This window comes from Lampris incognitus, chromosome 15 (genome assembly GCF_029633865.1).
Source record: "Lampris incognitus isolate fLamInc1 chromosome 15, fLamInc1.hap2, whole genome shotgun sequence".
NCBI classification, from domain to species: Eukaryota; Metazoa; Chordata; class Actinopteri; order Lampriformes; family Lampridae; genus Lampris; species Lampris incognitus.
Window position 1 is genome coordinate 49,902,602 of NC_079225.1, and position 17,857 is coordinate 49,920,458.

The window sequence follows — 17,857 nt, forward strand, 5'->3', positions numbered from 1 at the left end:
ATATAAACACTATAATGGATCAGTCATTAGTGCCATATAAACTCTATAATGGATCCATCATTAGTGTCATATAAACACTATAATGGATCAGTCATTAGTGTCATATAATCTCTATAATGGATCCATCATTAGTGTCATATAAACACTATAATGGATCAGTCATTAGTGCCATATAAACTCTATAATGGATCAGTCGTTAGTGTCATATAAACTCTATGATGGATCCATCCTTAGTGTCATATAAACTTTATAATGGATCAGTCATTAGTGTCGTATAATCTCTATAATGGATCCATCATTAGTGTAATATAAACACTACAATGGATCAGTCATTAGTGCCATATAAACTCTATAATGGATCCATCATTAGTGCCATATAAACTCTGTAATGGATCAGTCATTAGTGTCATATAAACTATAATGGATCAGTGATTAGTGTCATATAAACTATAATGGATCAGTCATTAGTGTAATATAAACACTATAATGGATCAGTCATTAGTGCCATATAAACTCTATAATGGATCAGTCATTAGTGTCATATAAACTCTATAATGGATCCATCATTAGTGTCATATAAACTTTATAATGGATCAGTCATTAGTGTCATATCAACGTTATAGTTAATAAGTCACTTATGTCATGTAAACACTATAATGAATCAGTCATTGGTGTCATATAAACTATATAATGGATCAGTCATTAGTGTCATATAAACTCTATAATGGATCCATCATTAGTGTCATATAAACTTTATAATGGATCAGTCATTAGTGTCATATCAACGTTATAGTTAATAAGTCACTTATGTCATGTAAACACTATAATGAATCAGTCATTGGTGTCATATAAACACTATAATGAATCAGTCACCTTTGTCATGTAAACACTATAATGAATACACCATTCGTGTAATATAAACACTATAATGGATCAGTCATTAGTGTCATATAAACACTATAATGAATACAGCATTAGTGTAATATAAACACTATAATGAATCAGTCATAAGTGTCATATAACCACTATAATGAATCAGTCATTAGTGCCATATAAACACTATAATGAATCAGTCATAAGTGTCATATAACCACTATAATGAATCAGTCATTAGTGTCATATAAACTCTATAATGGATCAGTCATTAGTGTCATATAAACTACAATGGATCAGTCATTAGTGTCATATAAACTCTATAATGGATCCATCATTAGTGTCATATAAACACTATAATGGATCAGTCATTAGTGTCATATAATCTCTATAATGGATCCATCATTAGTGTCATATAAACTCTATAATGGATCAGTCATTAGTGCCATATAAACTCTATAATGGATCAGTCATTAGTGTCATATAAACACTATAATGGATCAGTCATTAGTGTCATATAAACTATAATGGATCAGTCATTAGTGTCAGATAAACACTATAATGGATCAGTCATTAGTGCCATATAAACTCTATAATGGATCAGTCATTGGTGTCATATAAACTCTATAATGGATCAGTCATTAATATCATATAAACACTATAATGGATCAGTCATTAGTGCCATATAAACTCTATAATGGATCAGTCATTGGTGTCATATAAACACTATAATGGATCAGTCATTAGTGTCGTATAATCTCTATAATGGATCCATCATTAGTGTAATATAAACACTATAATGGATCAGTCATTAGTGCCATATAAACTCTATAATGGATCCATCATTAGTGTCATATAAACACTATAATGGATCAGTCATTAGTGTCATATAATCTCTATAATGGATCCATCATTAGTGTCATATAAACACTATAATGGATCAGTCATTAGTGCCATATAAACTCTATAATGGATCAGTCGTTAGTGTCATATAAACTCTATGATGGATCCATCCTTAGTGTCATATAAACTTTATAATGGATCAGTCATTAGTGTCGTATAATCTCTATAATGGATCCATCATTAGTGTAATATAAACACTACAATGGATCAGTCATTAGTGCCATATAAACTCTATAATGGATCCATCATTAGTGCCATATAAACTCTGTAATGGATCAGTCATTAGTGTCATATAAACTATAATGGATCAGTGATTAGTGTCATATAAACTATAATGGATCAGTCATTAGTGTAATATAAACACTATAATGGATCAGTCATTAGTGCCATATAAACTCTATAATGGATCAGTCATTGGTGTCATATAAATACTATAATGGATCAGTCATTAGTGTCATATAAGAACTATAATGGATTAGTCATTAGTGTCATATAAACTATAATGGATCCATCATTAGTGTCATATAAACACTATAATGGATCAGTCATTAGTGCCATATAAACTCTGTAATGGATCCATCATTAGTGTCATATAAACACTATAATGGATCAGTCATTAGTGTCATATAACCACTATAATGCATCAGTCATTAGTGCCATATAAACTCTATAATGGATCCGTCTTTAGTGCCATATAAACTCTATAATGGATCCATCATTAGTGCCATATAAATTCTATAATGGATCAATCATTAGTGTCATATAAACACTATAATGGATCCATCTTTAGTGCCATATAAACTCTATAATGGATCCATCTTTAGTGCCATATAAACTCTATAATGGATCCATCATTGGTGCCATATAAACTCTATAATGGATCCATCATTAGTGTCATATAAACACTATAATGGATCCATCTTTAGTGCCATATAAACTCTATAATGGATCCATCTTTAGTGCCATATAAACTCTATAATGGATCCATCATTAGTGCCATATAAACTCTATAATGGATCCATCATTAGTGTCATATAAACACTATAATGGATCAGTCATTAGTGCCATATAAACTCTACATTGGATCAGTCATTAGTGTCATATAAACTACAATGGATCAGTCATTAGTGTCATATAAACACTATAATGGATCAGTCATTAGTGTCATATAAACTATAATGGATCAGTCATTAGTGTCATATAAACACTATAATGGATCAGTCATTAGTGTCATATAATCTCTATAATGGATCCATCATTAGTGTCATATAAACATTATAATGGATCAGTCATTAGTGCCATATAAACTATATAATGGATCAGTCATTAGTGTCATATAAACTCTATAATGGATCCATCATTAGTGTCATATAAACTTTATAATGGATCAGTCATTAGTGTCATATCAACGTTATAGTTAATAAGTCACTTATGTCATGTAAACACTATAATGAATCAGTCATTGGTGTCATATAAACACTATAATGAATCAGTCACTTTTGTCATGTAAACACTATAATGAATACACCATTAGTGTAATATAAACACTATAATGGATCAGTCAATAGTGTCATATAAACACTATAATGAATCAGTCATTATTGTCATATAAACACTATAATGAATCAGTCATTAGTGTCATATAAACACTATAATGAATACAGCATTAGTGTAATATAAACACTATAATGAATCAGTCATAGGTGTCATATAACCACTATAATGAATCAGTCATTAGTGCCATATAAACACTATAATGAATCAGTCATAAGTGTCATATAACCACTATAATGAATCAGTCATTAGTGTCATATAAACTCTATAATGGATCAGTCATTAGTGTCATATAAACTACAATGGATCAGTCATTAGTGTCATATAAACTCTATAATGGATCCATCATTAGTGTCATATAAACACTATAATGGATCAGTCATTAGTGTCATATAATCTCTATAATGGATCCATCATTAGTGTCATATAAACACTATAATGGATCAGTCATTAGTGCCATATAAACTCTATAATGGATCAGTCATTAGTGTCATATAAACACTATAATGGATCAGTCATTAGTGTCATATAAACTATAATGGATCAGTCATTAGTGTCAGATAAACACTATAATGGATCAGTCATTAGTGCCATATAAACTCTATAATGGATCAGTCATTGGTGTCATATAAACTCTATAATGGATCAGTCATTAATATCATATAAACACTATAATGGATCAGTCATTAGTGCCATATAAACTCTATAATGGATCAGTCATTGGTGTCATATAAACACTATAATGGATCAGTCATTAGTGTCGTATAATCTCTATAATGGATCCATCATTAGTGTAATATAAACACTATAATGGATCAGTCATTAGTGCCATATAAACTCTATAATGGATCCATCATTAGTGCCATATAAACTCTATAATGGATCAGTCATTAGTGTCATATAAACTATAATGGATCAGTCATTAGTGTCATATAAACTCTATAATGGATCAGTCATTAGTGTCATATAAACACTATAATGGATCAGTCATTAGTGCCATATAAGCTCTATAATGGATCAGTCATTGGTGTCATATAAACACTATAATGGATCAGTCATTAGTGTCATATAAGAACTATAATGGATTAGTCATTAGTGTCATATAAACTATAATGGATCCATCATTAGTGTCATATAAACACTATAATGGATCAGTCATTAGTGTCATATAATCTCTATAATGAATCCATCGTTTGTGTCATATAACCACTATAATGGATCAGTCATTAGTGCCATATAAACTCTATAATGGATCCGTCTTTAGTGCCATATAAACTCTATAATGGATCCATCATTAGTGTCATATAAACTCTATAATGGATCCATCTTTAGTGCCATATAAACTCTATAATGGATCCATCATTAGTGCCATATAAACTCTATAATGGATCCATCATTAGTGTCATATAAACACTATAATGAATCAGTCATTAGTGCCATATAAACTCTATAATGGATCCATCATTAGTGCCATATAAACTCTATAATGGATCCATCATTAGTGCCATATAAACTCTGTAATGGATCCATCATTAGTGTCATATAAACACTATAATGGATCAGTCATTAGTGTCATATAAACTCTATAATGGATCAGTCATTAGTGTCATATAAACTACAATGGATCAGTCATTAGTGTCATATAAACTCTATAATGGATCCATCATTAGTGTCATATAAACACTATAATGGATCATTCATTAGTGTCATATAATCTCTATAATGGATCCATCATTAGTGTCATATAAACACTATAATGGATCAGTCATTAGTGCCATATAAACTCTATAATGGATCAGTCATTAGTGTCATATAAACACTATAATGGATCAGTCATTAGTGTCATATAAACTATAATGGATCAGTCATTAGTGTCAGATAAACACTATAATGGATCAGTCATTAGTGCCATATAAACTCTATAATGGATCAGTCATTGGTGTCATATAAACTCTATAATGGATTAGTCATTAGTGTCATATAAACACTATAATGGATCAGTCATTAGTGCCATATAAACTCTATAATGGATCAGTCATTGGTGTCATATAAACACTATAATGGATCAGTCATTAGTGTCGTATAATCTCTATAATGGATCCATCATTAGTGTAATATAAACACTATAATGGATCAGTCATTAGTGCCATATAAACTCTATAATGGATCCATCATTAGTGCCATATAAACTCTATAATGGATCAGTCATTAGTGTCATATAAACTATAATGGATCAGTCATTAGTGTCATATAAACTCTATAATGGATCAGTCATTGGTGTCATATAAACACTATAATGGATCAGTCATTAGTGCCATATAAACTCTATAATGGATCAGTCATTGGTGTCATATAAACACTATAATGGATCAGTCATTAGTGTCATATAAGAACTATAATGGATTAGTCATTAGTGTCATATAAACTATAATGGATCCATCATTAGTGTCATATAAACACTATAATGGATCAGTCATTAGTGTCATATAATCTCTATAATGAATCCATCGTTTATGTCATATAACCACTATAATGGATCAGTCATTAGTGCCATATAAACTCTATAATGGATCCGTCTTTAGTGCCATATAAACTCTATAATGGATCCATCATTAGTGTCATATAAACTCTATAATGGATCCATCATTAGTGTCATATAAACACTATAATGGATCCATCTTTGGTGCCATATAAACTCTATAATGGATCCATCTTTAGTGCCATATAAACTCTATAATGGATCCATCATTAGTGCCATATAAACTCTATAATGGATCCATCATTAGTGTCATATAAACACTATAATGAATCAGTCATTAGTGCCATATAAACTCTGTAATGGATCCATCATTAGTGCCATATAAACTCTATAATTGATCCATCATTAGTGCCATATAAACTCTGTAATGGATCCATCATTAGTGTCATATAAACACTATAATGGATCAGTCATTAGTGTCATATAAACTCTATAATGGATCAGTCATTAGTGTCATATAAACTACAATGGATCAGTCATTAGTGTCATATAAACTCTATAATGGATCCATCATTAGTGTCATATAAACACTATAATGGATCAGTCATTAGTGTCATATAATCTCTATAATGGATCCATCATTAGTGTCATATAAACACTATAATGGATCAGTCATTAGTGCCATATAAACTCTATAATGGATCAGTCATTAGTGTCATATACACTCTATAATGGATCCATCCTTAGTGTCATATAAACTTTATAATGGATCAGTCATTAGTGTCGTATAATCTCTATAATGGATCCATCATTAGTGTAATATAAACACTACAATGGATCAGTCATTAGTGCCATATAAACTCTATAATGGATCCATCATTAGTGCCATATAAACTCTATAATGGATCAGTCATTAGTGTCATATAAACTATAATGGATCAGTGATTAGTGTCATATAAACTCTATAATGGATCAGTCATTAGTGTAATATAAACACTATAATGGATCAGTCATTAGTGCCATATAAACTCTATAATGGATCAGTCATTGGTGTCATATAAACACAATAATGGATCAGTCATTAGTGTCATATAAGAACTATAAGGGATTAGTCATTAGTGTCATATAAACTATAATGGATCCATCATTAGTGTCATATAAACACTATAATGGATCAGTCATTAGTGTCATATAATCTCTATAATGAATCCATCGTTTGTGTCATATAACCACTATAATGGATCAGTCATTAGTGCCATATAAACTCTATAATGGATCCGTCTTTAGTGCCATATAAACTCTATAATGGATCCATCATTAGTGCCATATAAATTCTATAATGGATCCATCATTAGTGTCATATAAACACTATAATGGATCCATCTTTAGTGCCATATAAACTCTATAATGGATCCATCATTAGTGTCATATAAACACTATAATGAATCAGTCATTAGTGCCATATAAACTCTATAATGGATCCATCATTAGTGCCATATAAACTCTATAATTGATCCATCATTAGTGCCATATAAACTCTGTAATGGATCCATCATTAGTGTCATATAAACACTATAATGGATCAGTCATTAGTGTCATATAAACTCTATAATGGATCAGTCATTAGTGTCATATAAACTACAATGGATCAGTCATTAGTGTCATATAAACTCTATAATGGATCCATCATTAGTGTCATATAAACACTATAATGGATCAGTCATTAGTGTCATATAATCTCTATAATGGATCCATCATTAGTGTCATATAAACACTATAATGGATCAGTCATTAGTGCCATATAAACTCTATAATGGATCAGTCATTAGTGTCATATACACTCTATAATGGATCCATCCTTAGTGTCATATAAACTTTATAATGGATCAGTCATTAGTGTCGTATAATCTCTATAATGGATCCATCATTAGTGTAATATAAACACTACAATGGATCAGTCATTAGTGCCATATAAACTCTATAATGGATCCATCATTAGTGCCATATAAACTCTATAATGGATCAGTCATTAGTGTCATATAAACTATAATGGATCAGTGATTAGTGTCATATAAACTCTATAATGGATCAGTCATTAGTGTAATATAAACACTATAATGGATCAGTCATTAGTGCCATATAAACTCTATAATGGATCAGTCATTGGTGTCATATAAACACAATAATGGATCAGTCATTAGTGTCATATAAGAACTATAAGGGATTAGTCATTAGTGTCATATAAACTATAATGGATCCATCATTAGTGTCATATAAACACTATAATGGATCAGTCATTAGTGTCATATAATCTCTATAATGAATCCATCGTTTGTGTCATATAACCACTATAATGGATCAGTCATTAGTGCCATATAAACTCTATAATGGATCCGTCTTTAGTGCCATATAAACTCTGTAATGGATCCATCATTAGTGCCATATAAATTCTATAATGGATCCATCATTAGTGTCATGTAAACACTATAATGAATCCATCATTAGTGAATCCATCATTAGTGTCATATAAACACTATAATGAATCCATCATTAGTGTCATATAAACACTATAATGAATCAGTCATTAGTGTCATATAAAAGCTATAATGAATCAGCCATTTGTGTCATATAAACGCTATAATGAATCAGTAATTTGTGTCATATAAGCACTGTAATGAATCAGTCATTTATGTCATGTAAACACTATAATGAATCAGTCATTAGTGTCATATAAACACCAATGAATCAGTCAATGTCATGTAAACACTATAATGAAGCCATCATTTGGGTCATATAAACACTATAATGAATCAGTAATTCGTGTCATATAAACACTATAATGAATCAGTCATTTGTGTCATATAAACACTATAACGAATCAGTCATTTATGACATGTAAACACGATAATGAATCAGTCATTGGTGTCATATAAACGCTATAATGAATCAGTCATTTGTGTCATGTTAACACTATAATGAATCCATCATTAGTGAATCCATCATTAGTGTCATATAAACACTATAATGAATCAGTCATTAGTGTCATATAAACCCCTATAATGAATTAGTCATCAGTGTTATGTAAACACTACAATGAATTAGTCATCAGTGATTTCTCTCCGTCTCCTCCCACTGCAGCTGGAGCAGGAACTGGCCAGGAAACTGGACGAGGTTGAAGGTCTGTTTGTCAAAGCAGTTCTTACAGTAGCCAGTACATGTAATCAATCAATCGATCAGACTTTAATTGTATAGCACTTTTCATGCAAACAGATGTAACACAAAGTGTTCCACGCGATATGCAATAACCCTCCCCCCCCAAAAAAATTAAAACGGTCAGGTCAGCAAAAAAAAAAAGTACAGACAAATTTTATTAAGGAATGGAAACAGATGATCCATTGTGGCGACCCCTAACGGGAGCAGCCAAAAGTAGTAGTAGTAGTAGTAGTAGTAGTAGTAGTAGTAGATTGTGGAGAATAGGGAAACAGTTACATGGTCAGTTTCAACAGCAACAATTTCTGGCATTTGTAATAGTTTGGAGGACACAGAGGCTGACAAGTTGTTGGGGTATACCACTATTTCTATACTGTGTAGTGCTTTAGAGCTCTACCATAGGAATGGTAGTATACGTATATGACTTCACAATATCAGACCTACACTCTGCAGTTACTTTCCTAGTATCAGAAACAAGCAGCCCTGGTGTTGGAGGATTTGTGGAACCATAAATCCTTATCTTTTAAAAGCAATCCACAATGTCACTGAATAGACTGATTAAAATGGATACATTAGATTTGTAATGGACTCTTTGCCCTGTAACCAGGAGAGATCAGCTGCTACAGAGATGAGATAGAGACTGAGTTGGAGCACAGCAGACCGAAGCTGAGAGGGATCTACGCTGCCTTTACTGGTGAAATTGGTGAGTAGGTCTCCTCTTGCCTGGCTCACTCCCAGAACAACATCCGGGTCAACATATTTGAACTGTAGATGAGGAAAGACGGGCCATCCGTTAGGCTGCAGGGGAGTGAGTGGGTATAGTACAGCTATGAGAAGATCTTAGATACTAGTCACAGGGTGGGGGGTGGGGGGTGGGGTTCGGTGTTGACCTGTCTCATAACCTTGGACGTGTGTTTTTCTTTCTCAGACTCTCAGCATGACAAATCACTTTCCTCATCCTCCAACCCCTCGGAGTTGGATGGAGAGGAGGCAGAGCTACAGGCGGCTGCCCAGCACCTAGTGCAGGACTTCCTGTATCAGGTCATACAGGAGGAAGAGGAGGTCACGTTGTCGAAAACCATCACAGAGCCCAGAGAGGAAGGCCCAGAGGTTCAGTGCCATCCTCCAAGGCTAACCTCCATCCTAGGGAAGATGCCTGGTGCAGCGAGCCTGGGCCTCAGCCACACCCTCCAGCAATGCATCACAGACGACAAGGAGAGTGGTGAGTCTGCTGACCCAATGGTCGTGGGTTGTTTTCAGTTGTTGTTTAAATTACTGGTTGGTTGAGTGTATTCATATGTAAAGAATCTTTATTTTTACTGCATGTCTGATGACTTTCTGTGGAGCAAACTCAAATTCTGATGATATTCCCAGAGAAAGTTTTTATAAATTAAATTTCATACATGTAGTCATCCCTGAGAAACAGTTAGAAAACCAGGACCCATCTTAACACGTACATGAAACAACACATGTATGAACACAACACATACATGAACACAACAACCAAATACATAAACTATACCCACAAGTGGCAATTCTGGAGTTCAGGCCAACACAAGTGGTGATTCTGGAGTTCAGGCCAACGCAAGTGGCGATTCTGGAGTTCAGGCCAACACAAGCAGTGATTCTGGAGTTAGGGCCAACACAAGTGACGATTCTGGAGTTCAGGCCAAACCAAGTGGCGATTCTGGAGTTCAGGCCAACACAAGGGGCAATTCTGGAGTTCAGCCAACACTAGCAGCAAATCTGGAGTTCAGCCAACACTAGCGAAGAATCTGGACTTCAGGCCGACACAAGTGGCAATTTTGGAGTTCAGGCCAACACAAGCGGCAATTCTGGAGTTAAGCCAACACTAGTGGCGAATCTGGAGTTCAGGCCAACCCAAGTGGTATTTCTGGAGTTCAGGCCAACCCAAGTGGCGATTGTTGAGTTCAGGACAACACAAGCGGCGATTCTGGAGTTCAGCCAACACTAGTGGCGAATCTGGAGTTCAGGCCAACACAAGCGGCAATTCTGGAGTTCAGGCCAACACAAGTCGTAATTCTGGAGTTCAAGCCAACACAAGTGGTGATTCTGGAGTTGTTAACCAGTGTTGTTAACCAGTGTTGTTAACCAGTGTGTAAACCAGTGTTGTTAAACCAGTGTTGTTAAACCAGTGTTGTTAACCAGTGTGTAAACCGGTGTTGTTAACCAGTGTGTAAACCAGTGTTGTTAACCAGTGTGTAAACCGGTGTAAGTGGTGTTTTTAACCAGTGTGTAAACCGGTGTTGTTAACCAGTGTGTAAACCGGTGTAAGCGGTGTTGTTAACCAGTGTGTAAGCGGTGTTGTTAACCGGTGTGTAAACTGGTGTTGTTAACCAAGGTGTAAATCGGTGTAACCGGTGTTGTTAACCAGTGAGTAAACTACTGTTGTTAACCAGTGTGTAAACTGGTGTAAGTGGTGTTGTTAACCAGTGTGTAAACCAGTGTTGTTAACCAGTGTGTAAACCGGTGTTGTTAACCAGTGTGTAAATCGGTGTAAGCGGTGTTTTTAACCAGTGTGTAAACCGGTGTTGTTAACCAGTGTGTAAACCGGTGTAAGCGGTGTTGTTAACCAGTGTGTAAACCAGTGTTGTTAACCAGTGTGTAAACCAGTGTGGTTAAACCGGTGTTGTTAACCAGTGTGTAAACCGTTGTAAGTGTTGTTGTTAACCAGTGTGTAAACCAGTATTGTTAACCAGTGTGTAAACCGGTGTAAGCGGTGTTGTTAACCAGTGTGTAAACCGGTGTTGTTAACCAGTGTGTAAACCGGTGTAAGCGGTGTCATTAACCAGTGTGTAAACCGGTGTTGTTAACCAGTGTGTAAACCAGTGTTGTTAACCAGTGTGTAAACCAGTGTTGTTAAACCAGTGTGTAAACCAGTCTTGTTAACCCGTGTGTAAACCGGTGTAAGCGTTGTTGTTAACCAGTGTGTAAACCGGTGTAAACCGCTGTTGTTAACCAGTGTGTAAACCGGTGTAAGTGGTGTTGTTAAACAGTGTGTAAACGGGTGTAAGCGGTGTTGTTAACCAGTGCGTAAACCAGTGTTGTTAACCCGTGTGTAAACCGGTGTAAGCGGCGTTGTTAACCAGTGTGTGAACCAGTGTTATTAACCAGTGTGTAAACCAGTCTTGTTAACCAGTGTGTAAACCGGTGTAAGCGGTGTTGTTAACCAGTGTGTAAACCGGTGTTGTTAACCAGTGTGTAAACCAGTGTTATTAACCAGTGTGTAAACCAGTGTTGTTAAACCAGTGTGTAAAACAGTGTTGTTAACCAGTGTGTAAATCAGTGTTGTTAACCAGTGTGTAAATCAGTGTTGTTAAACCAGTGTGTAAAACAGTATTGTTAACCAGTGTGCAAACCAGTGTTGTTAACCCGTGTGTAAACCGGTGTAAGCGGTGTGGTTAACCAGTGTGTAAACCAGTGTTGTTAACCCGTGTGTAAACCGGTGTGTAAACCAGTGTTGTTAACCAGTGTGTAAACCAGTGTTGTTAACCAGTGTGTAAACCGATGTAAGCGGTGTTGTTAACCAGTGTGTAAACCAGTGTTGTTAACCAGTGTGTAAACCGGTGGAAGCGGTGTTGTTAACCAGTGTGTTAACCAGTGTTGTTAACCCGTGTGTAAACCGGTGTAAGCGGCGTTGTTAACCAGTGTGTGAACCAGTGTTATTAACCAGTGTGTACACCAGTCTTGTTAACCAGTGTGTAAACCGGTGTAAGCGGTGTTGTTAACCAGTGTGTAAACCAGTGTTGTTAACCAGTGTGTAAACTGGTGTAAGCGGTGTTGTGAACCAGTGTGTAAACCGGTGTAAGCGGTGTTTTTAACCGGTGTGTAAACCGGTGTTGTTAGCCAGTGTGTAAACCAGTGTAAGCGGTGTTGTTAACCAGTGTGTAAGCGGTATTGTTAACCAGTGTGTAAACCGGTGTTGTTAACCAAGGTGTAAACCGGTGTAACCGGTGTTGTTAACCAGTGGGTAAATTAGTGTTGTTAACCACTGTTTAAACTGGTATAAGCGGTATTGTTAACCAGTGTGTAAACCAGTGTTGTTAACCAGTGTGTAAACCGATGTAAGCGGTGTTGTTAACCAGTGTGTAAACCAGTGTTGTTAACCAGTGTGTAAACCGGTGTAAGCGGTGTTGTTAACCAGTGTGTAAACCAGTGTTGTTAACCCGTGTGTAAACCGGTGTAAGCGGCGTTGTTAACCAGTGTGTGAACCAGTGTTATTAACCAGTGTGTAAACCGGTGTAAGCGGTGTTTTTAACCAGTGTGTAAACTGGTGTAAGCGGTGTTGTTAACCAGTGTATAAACCATCGTGGTTAAACCGGTGTTGTTAACCAGTGTGTAAACCGGTGTAAGCGGTGTTGTTAACCAGTGTGTAAACCAGTATTGTTAACCAGTGTGTAAACCGGTGTAAGCGGTGTTGTTAACCAGTGTGTAAACCGGTGTAAGTGGTGTCATTAACCAGTGTGTAAACCGGTGTTGTTAACCAGTGTGTAAACCAGTGTTATTAACCAGTGTGTAAACCAGTGTTGTTAAACCAGTGTGTAAAACACTGTTGTTAACCAGTGTGTAAATCAGTGTTGTTAACCAGTGTGTAAATCAGTGTTGTTAAACCAGTGTGTAAAACAGTATTGTTAACCAGTGTGCAAACCAGTGTTGTTAACCAGTGTGTAAACCGGTGTAAGCGGTGTTGTTAACCAGTGTGTAAACCAGTGTTGTTAACCAGTGTGTAAACCGGTGTAAGCGGTGTTTTTAACCGGTGTGTAAACCGGTGTTGTTAACCAGTGTGTAAACCAGTGTAAGCGGTGTTGTTAACCAGTGTGTAAGCGGTGTTGTTAACCAGTGTGTAAACCGGTGTTGTTAACCAAGGTGTAAACCGGTGTAACCGGTGTTGTTAACCAGTGGGTAAATTAGTGTTGTTAACCACTGTTTAAACTGGTATAAGCGGTATTGTTAACCAGTGTGTAAACCAGTGTTGTTAACCCGTGTGTAAACCGGTGTTGTTAACCAGTGTGTAAACCGGTGTAAGCGGTGTTTTTAACCAGTGTGTAAACTTGTGTAAGCGGTGTTGTTAACCAGTGTATAAACCATCGTGGTTAGACCGGTGTTGTTAACCAGTGTGTAAACCGGTGTAAGCGGTGTTGTTAACCAGTGTGTAAACCAGTATTGTTAACCAGTGTGTAAACCGGTGTAAGCGGTGTTGTTAGCCAGTGTGTAAACCGGTGTTGTTAACCAGTGTGTAAACCGGTGTAAGTGGTGTCATTAACCAGTGTGTAAACCGGTGTTGTTAACCAGTGTGTAAACCAATGTTATTAACCAGTGTGTAAACCAGTGTTGTTAAACCAGTGTGTAAAACAGTGTTAACCAGTGTGTAAATCAGTGTTGTTAACCAGTGTGTAAATCAGTGTTGTTAAACCAGTGTGTAAAACAGTATTGTTAACCAGTGTGCAAACCAGTGTTGTTAACCAGTGTGTAAACCGGTGTAAGCGGTGTGGTTAACCAGTGTGTAAACCAATGTTATTAACCAGTGTGTAAACCAGTGTGTAAACCAGTGTTGTTAACCAGTGTGTAAACCGATGTAAGCGGTGTTGTTAACCAGTGTGTAAACCGGTGTAACCGGTGTTGTTAACCAGTGGGTAAATTAGTGTTGTTAACCACCGTTTAAACTGGTATAAGCGGTATTGTTAACCAGTGTGTAAACCAGTGTTGTTAACCAGTGTGTAAACCAGTGTTGTTAACCAGTGTGTAAACCAGTGTAAGCGGTGTTTTTAACCAGTGTGTAAACCGGTGTAAGCAGTGTTCTTAACCAGTGTGTAAACCAGTATTGTTAACCAGTGTGTAAACCGGTGTAAGCGGTGTTGTTAACCAGTGTGTAAACCGGTGTTGTTAACCAGTGTGTAAACCGGTGTAAGTGGTGTCATTAACCAGTGTGTAAACCGGTGTTGTTAACCAGTGTGTAAACCAGTGTTATTAACCAGTGTGTAAACCAGTGTTGTTAAACCAGTGTGTAAAACAGTGTTGCTAACCAGTGTGTAAATCAGTGTTGTTAACCAGTGTGTAAATCAGTGTTGTTAAACCAGTGTGTAAAACAGTATTGTTAACCAGTGTGCAAACCAGTGTTGTTAACCCGTGTGTAAACCGGTGTAAGCGGTGTGGTTAACCAGTGTGTAAACCAGTGTTGTTAACCCGTGTGTAAACCGGTGTGTAAACCAGTGTTGTTAACCAGTGTGTAAACCAGTGTTGTTAACCAGTGTGTAAACCGATGTAAGCGGTGTTGTTAACCAGTGTGTAAACCAGTGTTGTTAACCAGTGTGTAAACCGGTGTAAGCGGTGTTGTTAACCAGTGTGTAAACCAGTGTTGTTAACCCGTGTGTAAACCGGTGTAAGCGGCGTTGTTAACCAGTGTGTGAACCAGTTTTATTAACCAGTGTGTAAACCAGTCTTGTTAACCAGTGTGTAAACCGGTGTAAGCGGTGTTGTTAACCAGTGTGTAAACCAGTGTTGTTAACCAGTGTGTAAACTGGTGTAAGCGGTGTTGTGAACCAGTGTTTAAACCGGTGTTGTTAACCAGTGTGTAAATCAGTGTTGTTAAACCAGTGTGTAAAACAGTATTGTTAACCAGTGTGCAAACCAGTGTTGTTAACCAGTGTGTAAACCGGTGTAAGCGGTGTGGTTAACCAGTGTGTAAACCAATGTTATTAACCAGTGTGTAAACCAGTGTGTAAACCAGTGTTGTTAACCAGTGTGTAAACCGATGTAAGCGGTGTTGTTAACCAAGGTGTAAACCGGTATAAGCGGTATTGTTAACCAGTGTGTAAACCAGTGTTGTTAACCAGTGTGTAAACCGATGTTGTTAACCAGTGTGTAAACCGGTGTAAGCGGTGTTGTTAACCAGTGTGTAAACCGGTGTAAACCGCTGTTGTTAACCAGTGTGTAAACCGGTGTAAGCGATGTTGTTAACCAGTGTGTAAACCAGTGTTGTTAAACCAGTGTGTAAACCAGTGTGTAAACCAGTGTGTAAAACAGTATTGTTAACCAGTGTGTAAACCAGTGTTGTTAACCAGTGTACAAACCAGTGTGGTTAAACCGGTGTTGTTAACCAGTGTGTAAACCAGTGTTGTTAACCCATGTGTAAACCGGTGTAAGCGGCATTGTTAACCAGTGTCTAAACCAGTGTTGTTAACCAGTGTGTAAACCAGTGTGGTTAAACCGGTGTTGTTAACCAGTGTGTAAACCAGTGTTGTTAACCCGTGTGTAAACCGGTGTAAGCGGCATTGTTAACCAGTGTGTAAACCAGTGTTGTTAACCCGTGTGTAAACCGGTGTAAGCGGCATTGTTAACCAGTGTCTAAACCAGTGTTGTTAACCAGTGTGTAAACCAGTGTTGTTAACCAGTGTGTAAACCGGTGTAAGCGGTGTTGTTAACCAGTGTGTAAACCAGTGTTGTTAACCAGTGTGTAAACCGGTGTAAGCGGTTTTGTGAACCAGTGTGTAAACCGGTGTAAGCGGTGTTGTTAACCCGTGTGTAAACCGGTGTTGTTAACCAGTGTGTAAATCAGTGTTGTTAAACCAGTGTGTAAAACAGTATTGTTAACCAGTGTGCAAACCAGTGTTGTTAACCAGTGTGTAAACCGGTGTAAGCGGTGTGGTTAACCAGTGTGTAAACCAATGTTATTAACCAGTGTGTAAACCAGTGTGTAAACCAGTGTTGTTAACCAGTGTGTAAACCGATGTAAGCGGTGTTGTTAACCAAGGTGTAAACCGGTGTAACCGGTGTTGTTAACCAGTGGGTAAATTAGTGTTGTTAACCACTGTTTAAACTGGTATAAGCGGTATTGTTAACCAGTGTGTAAACCAGTGTTGTTAACCAGTGTGTAAACCGATGTTGTTAACCAGTGTGTAAACCGGTGTAAGCGGTGTTGTTAACCAGTGTGTAAACCGGTGTAAACCGCTGTTGTTAACCAGTGTGTAAACCGGTGTAAGCGGTGTTGTTAACCAGTGTGTAAACCAGTGTTGTTAAACCAGTGTTTAAACCAGTGTGGTTAAACCGGTGTTGTTAACCAGTGTGTAAACCAGTGTTGTTAACCCGTGTGTAAACCGGTGTAAGCGGCATTGTTAACCAGTGTCTAAACCAGTGTTGTTAACCAGTGTTGTTAACCAGTGTGTAAACCGGTGTAAGCGGTGTTGTTAACCAGTGTGTAAACCAGTGTTGTTAACCAGTGTGTAAACCGGTGTAAGCGGTTTTGTGAACCAGTGTGTAAACCGGTGTAAGCGGTGTTGTTAACCAGTGTGTAAACCGGTGTTGTTAAGCAGTGTGTAAGCCAGTGTTGTTAAGCAGTGTGTAAACCGGTGTTTTTAACCAGTGTGTAAACCGGTGTTGTTAACCAGTGTGTAAACCAGTATTGTTAACCAGTGTGTAAACCGGTGTAAGCGGTGTTGTTAACCAGTGTGTAAACCAGTGTTGTTAAACCAGTGTTTAAACCAGTGTGGTTAAACCGGTGTTGTTAACCAGTGTGTAAACCAGTGTTGTTAACCCGTGTGTAAACCGGTGTAAGCGGCATTGTTAACCAGTGTCTAAACCAGTGTTGTTAACCAGTGTTGTTAATCAGTGTGTAAACCGGTGTAAGCGGTGTTGTTAACCAGTGTGTAAACCAGTGTTGTTAACCAGTGTGTAAACCGGTGTAAGCGGTTTTGTGAACCAGTGTGTAAACCGGTGTATGCGGTGTTGTTAACCAGTGTGTAAACCGGTGTTGTTAAGCAGTGTGTAAGCCAGTGTTGTTAAGCAGTGTGTAAACCGGTGTTTTTAACCAGTGTGTAAACC

At 36.8% G+C, this 17,857-nt stretch overlaps 1 protein-coding gene across 1 annotated transcript in view; it reads left to right on the forward strand.

Annotated features, from left to right (window-relative positions):
* The window catches only part of brf1b (BRF1 RNA polymerase III transcription initiation factor subunit b), a 134,623-nt gene that overhangs the window by 78,804 nt on the left and 37,962 nt on the right, over positions 1 to 17,857 (forward strand). The window contains exons 10-12 of the mRNA XM_056294464.1: positions 8,948 to 8,987; positions 9,627 to 9,722; positions 9,948 to 10,241. Of these exons, the coding sequence (XP_056150439.1) occupies positions 8,948 to 8,987; positions 9,627 to 9,722; positions 9,948 to 10,241 (430 nt within the window). The remainder of the gene's footprint in view (positions 1 to 8,947; positions 8,988 to 9,626; positions 9,723 to 9,947; positions 10,242 to 17,857) is intronic.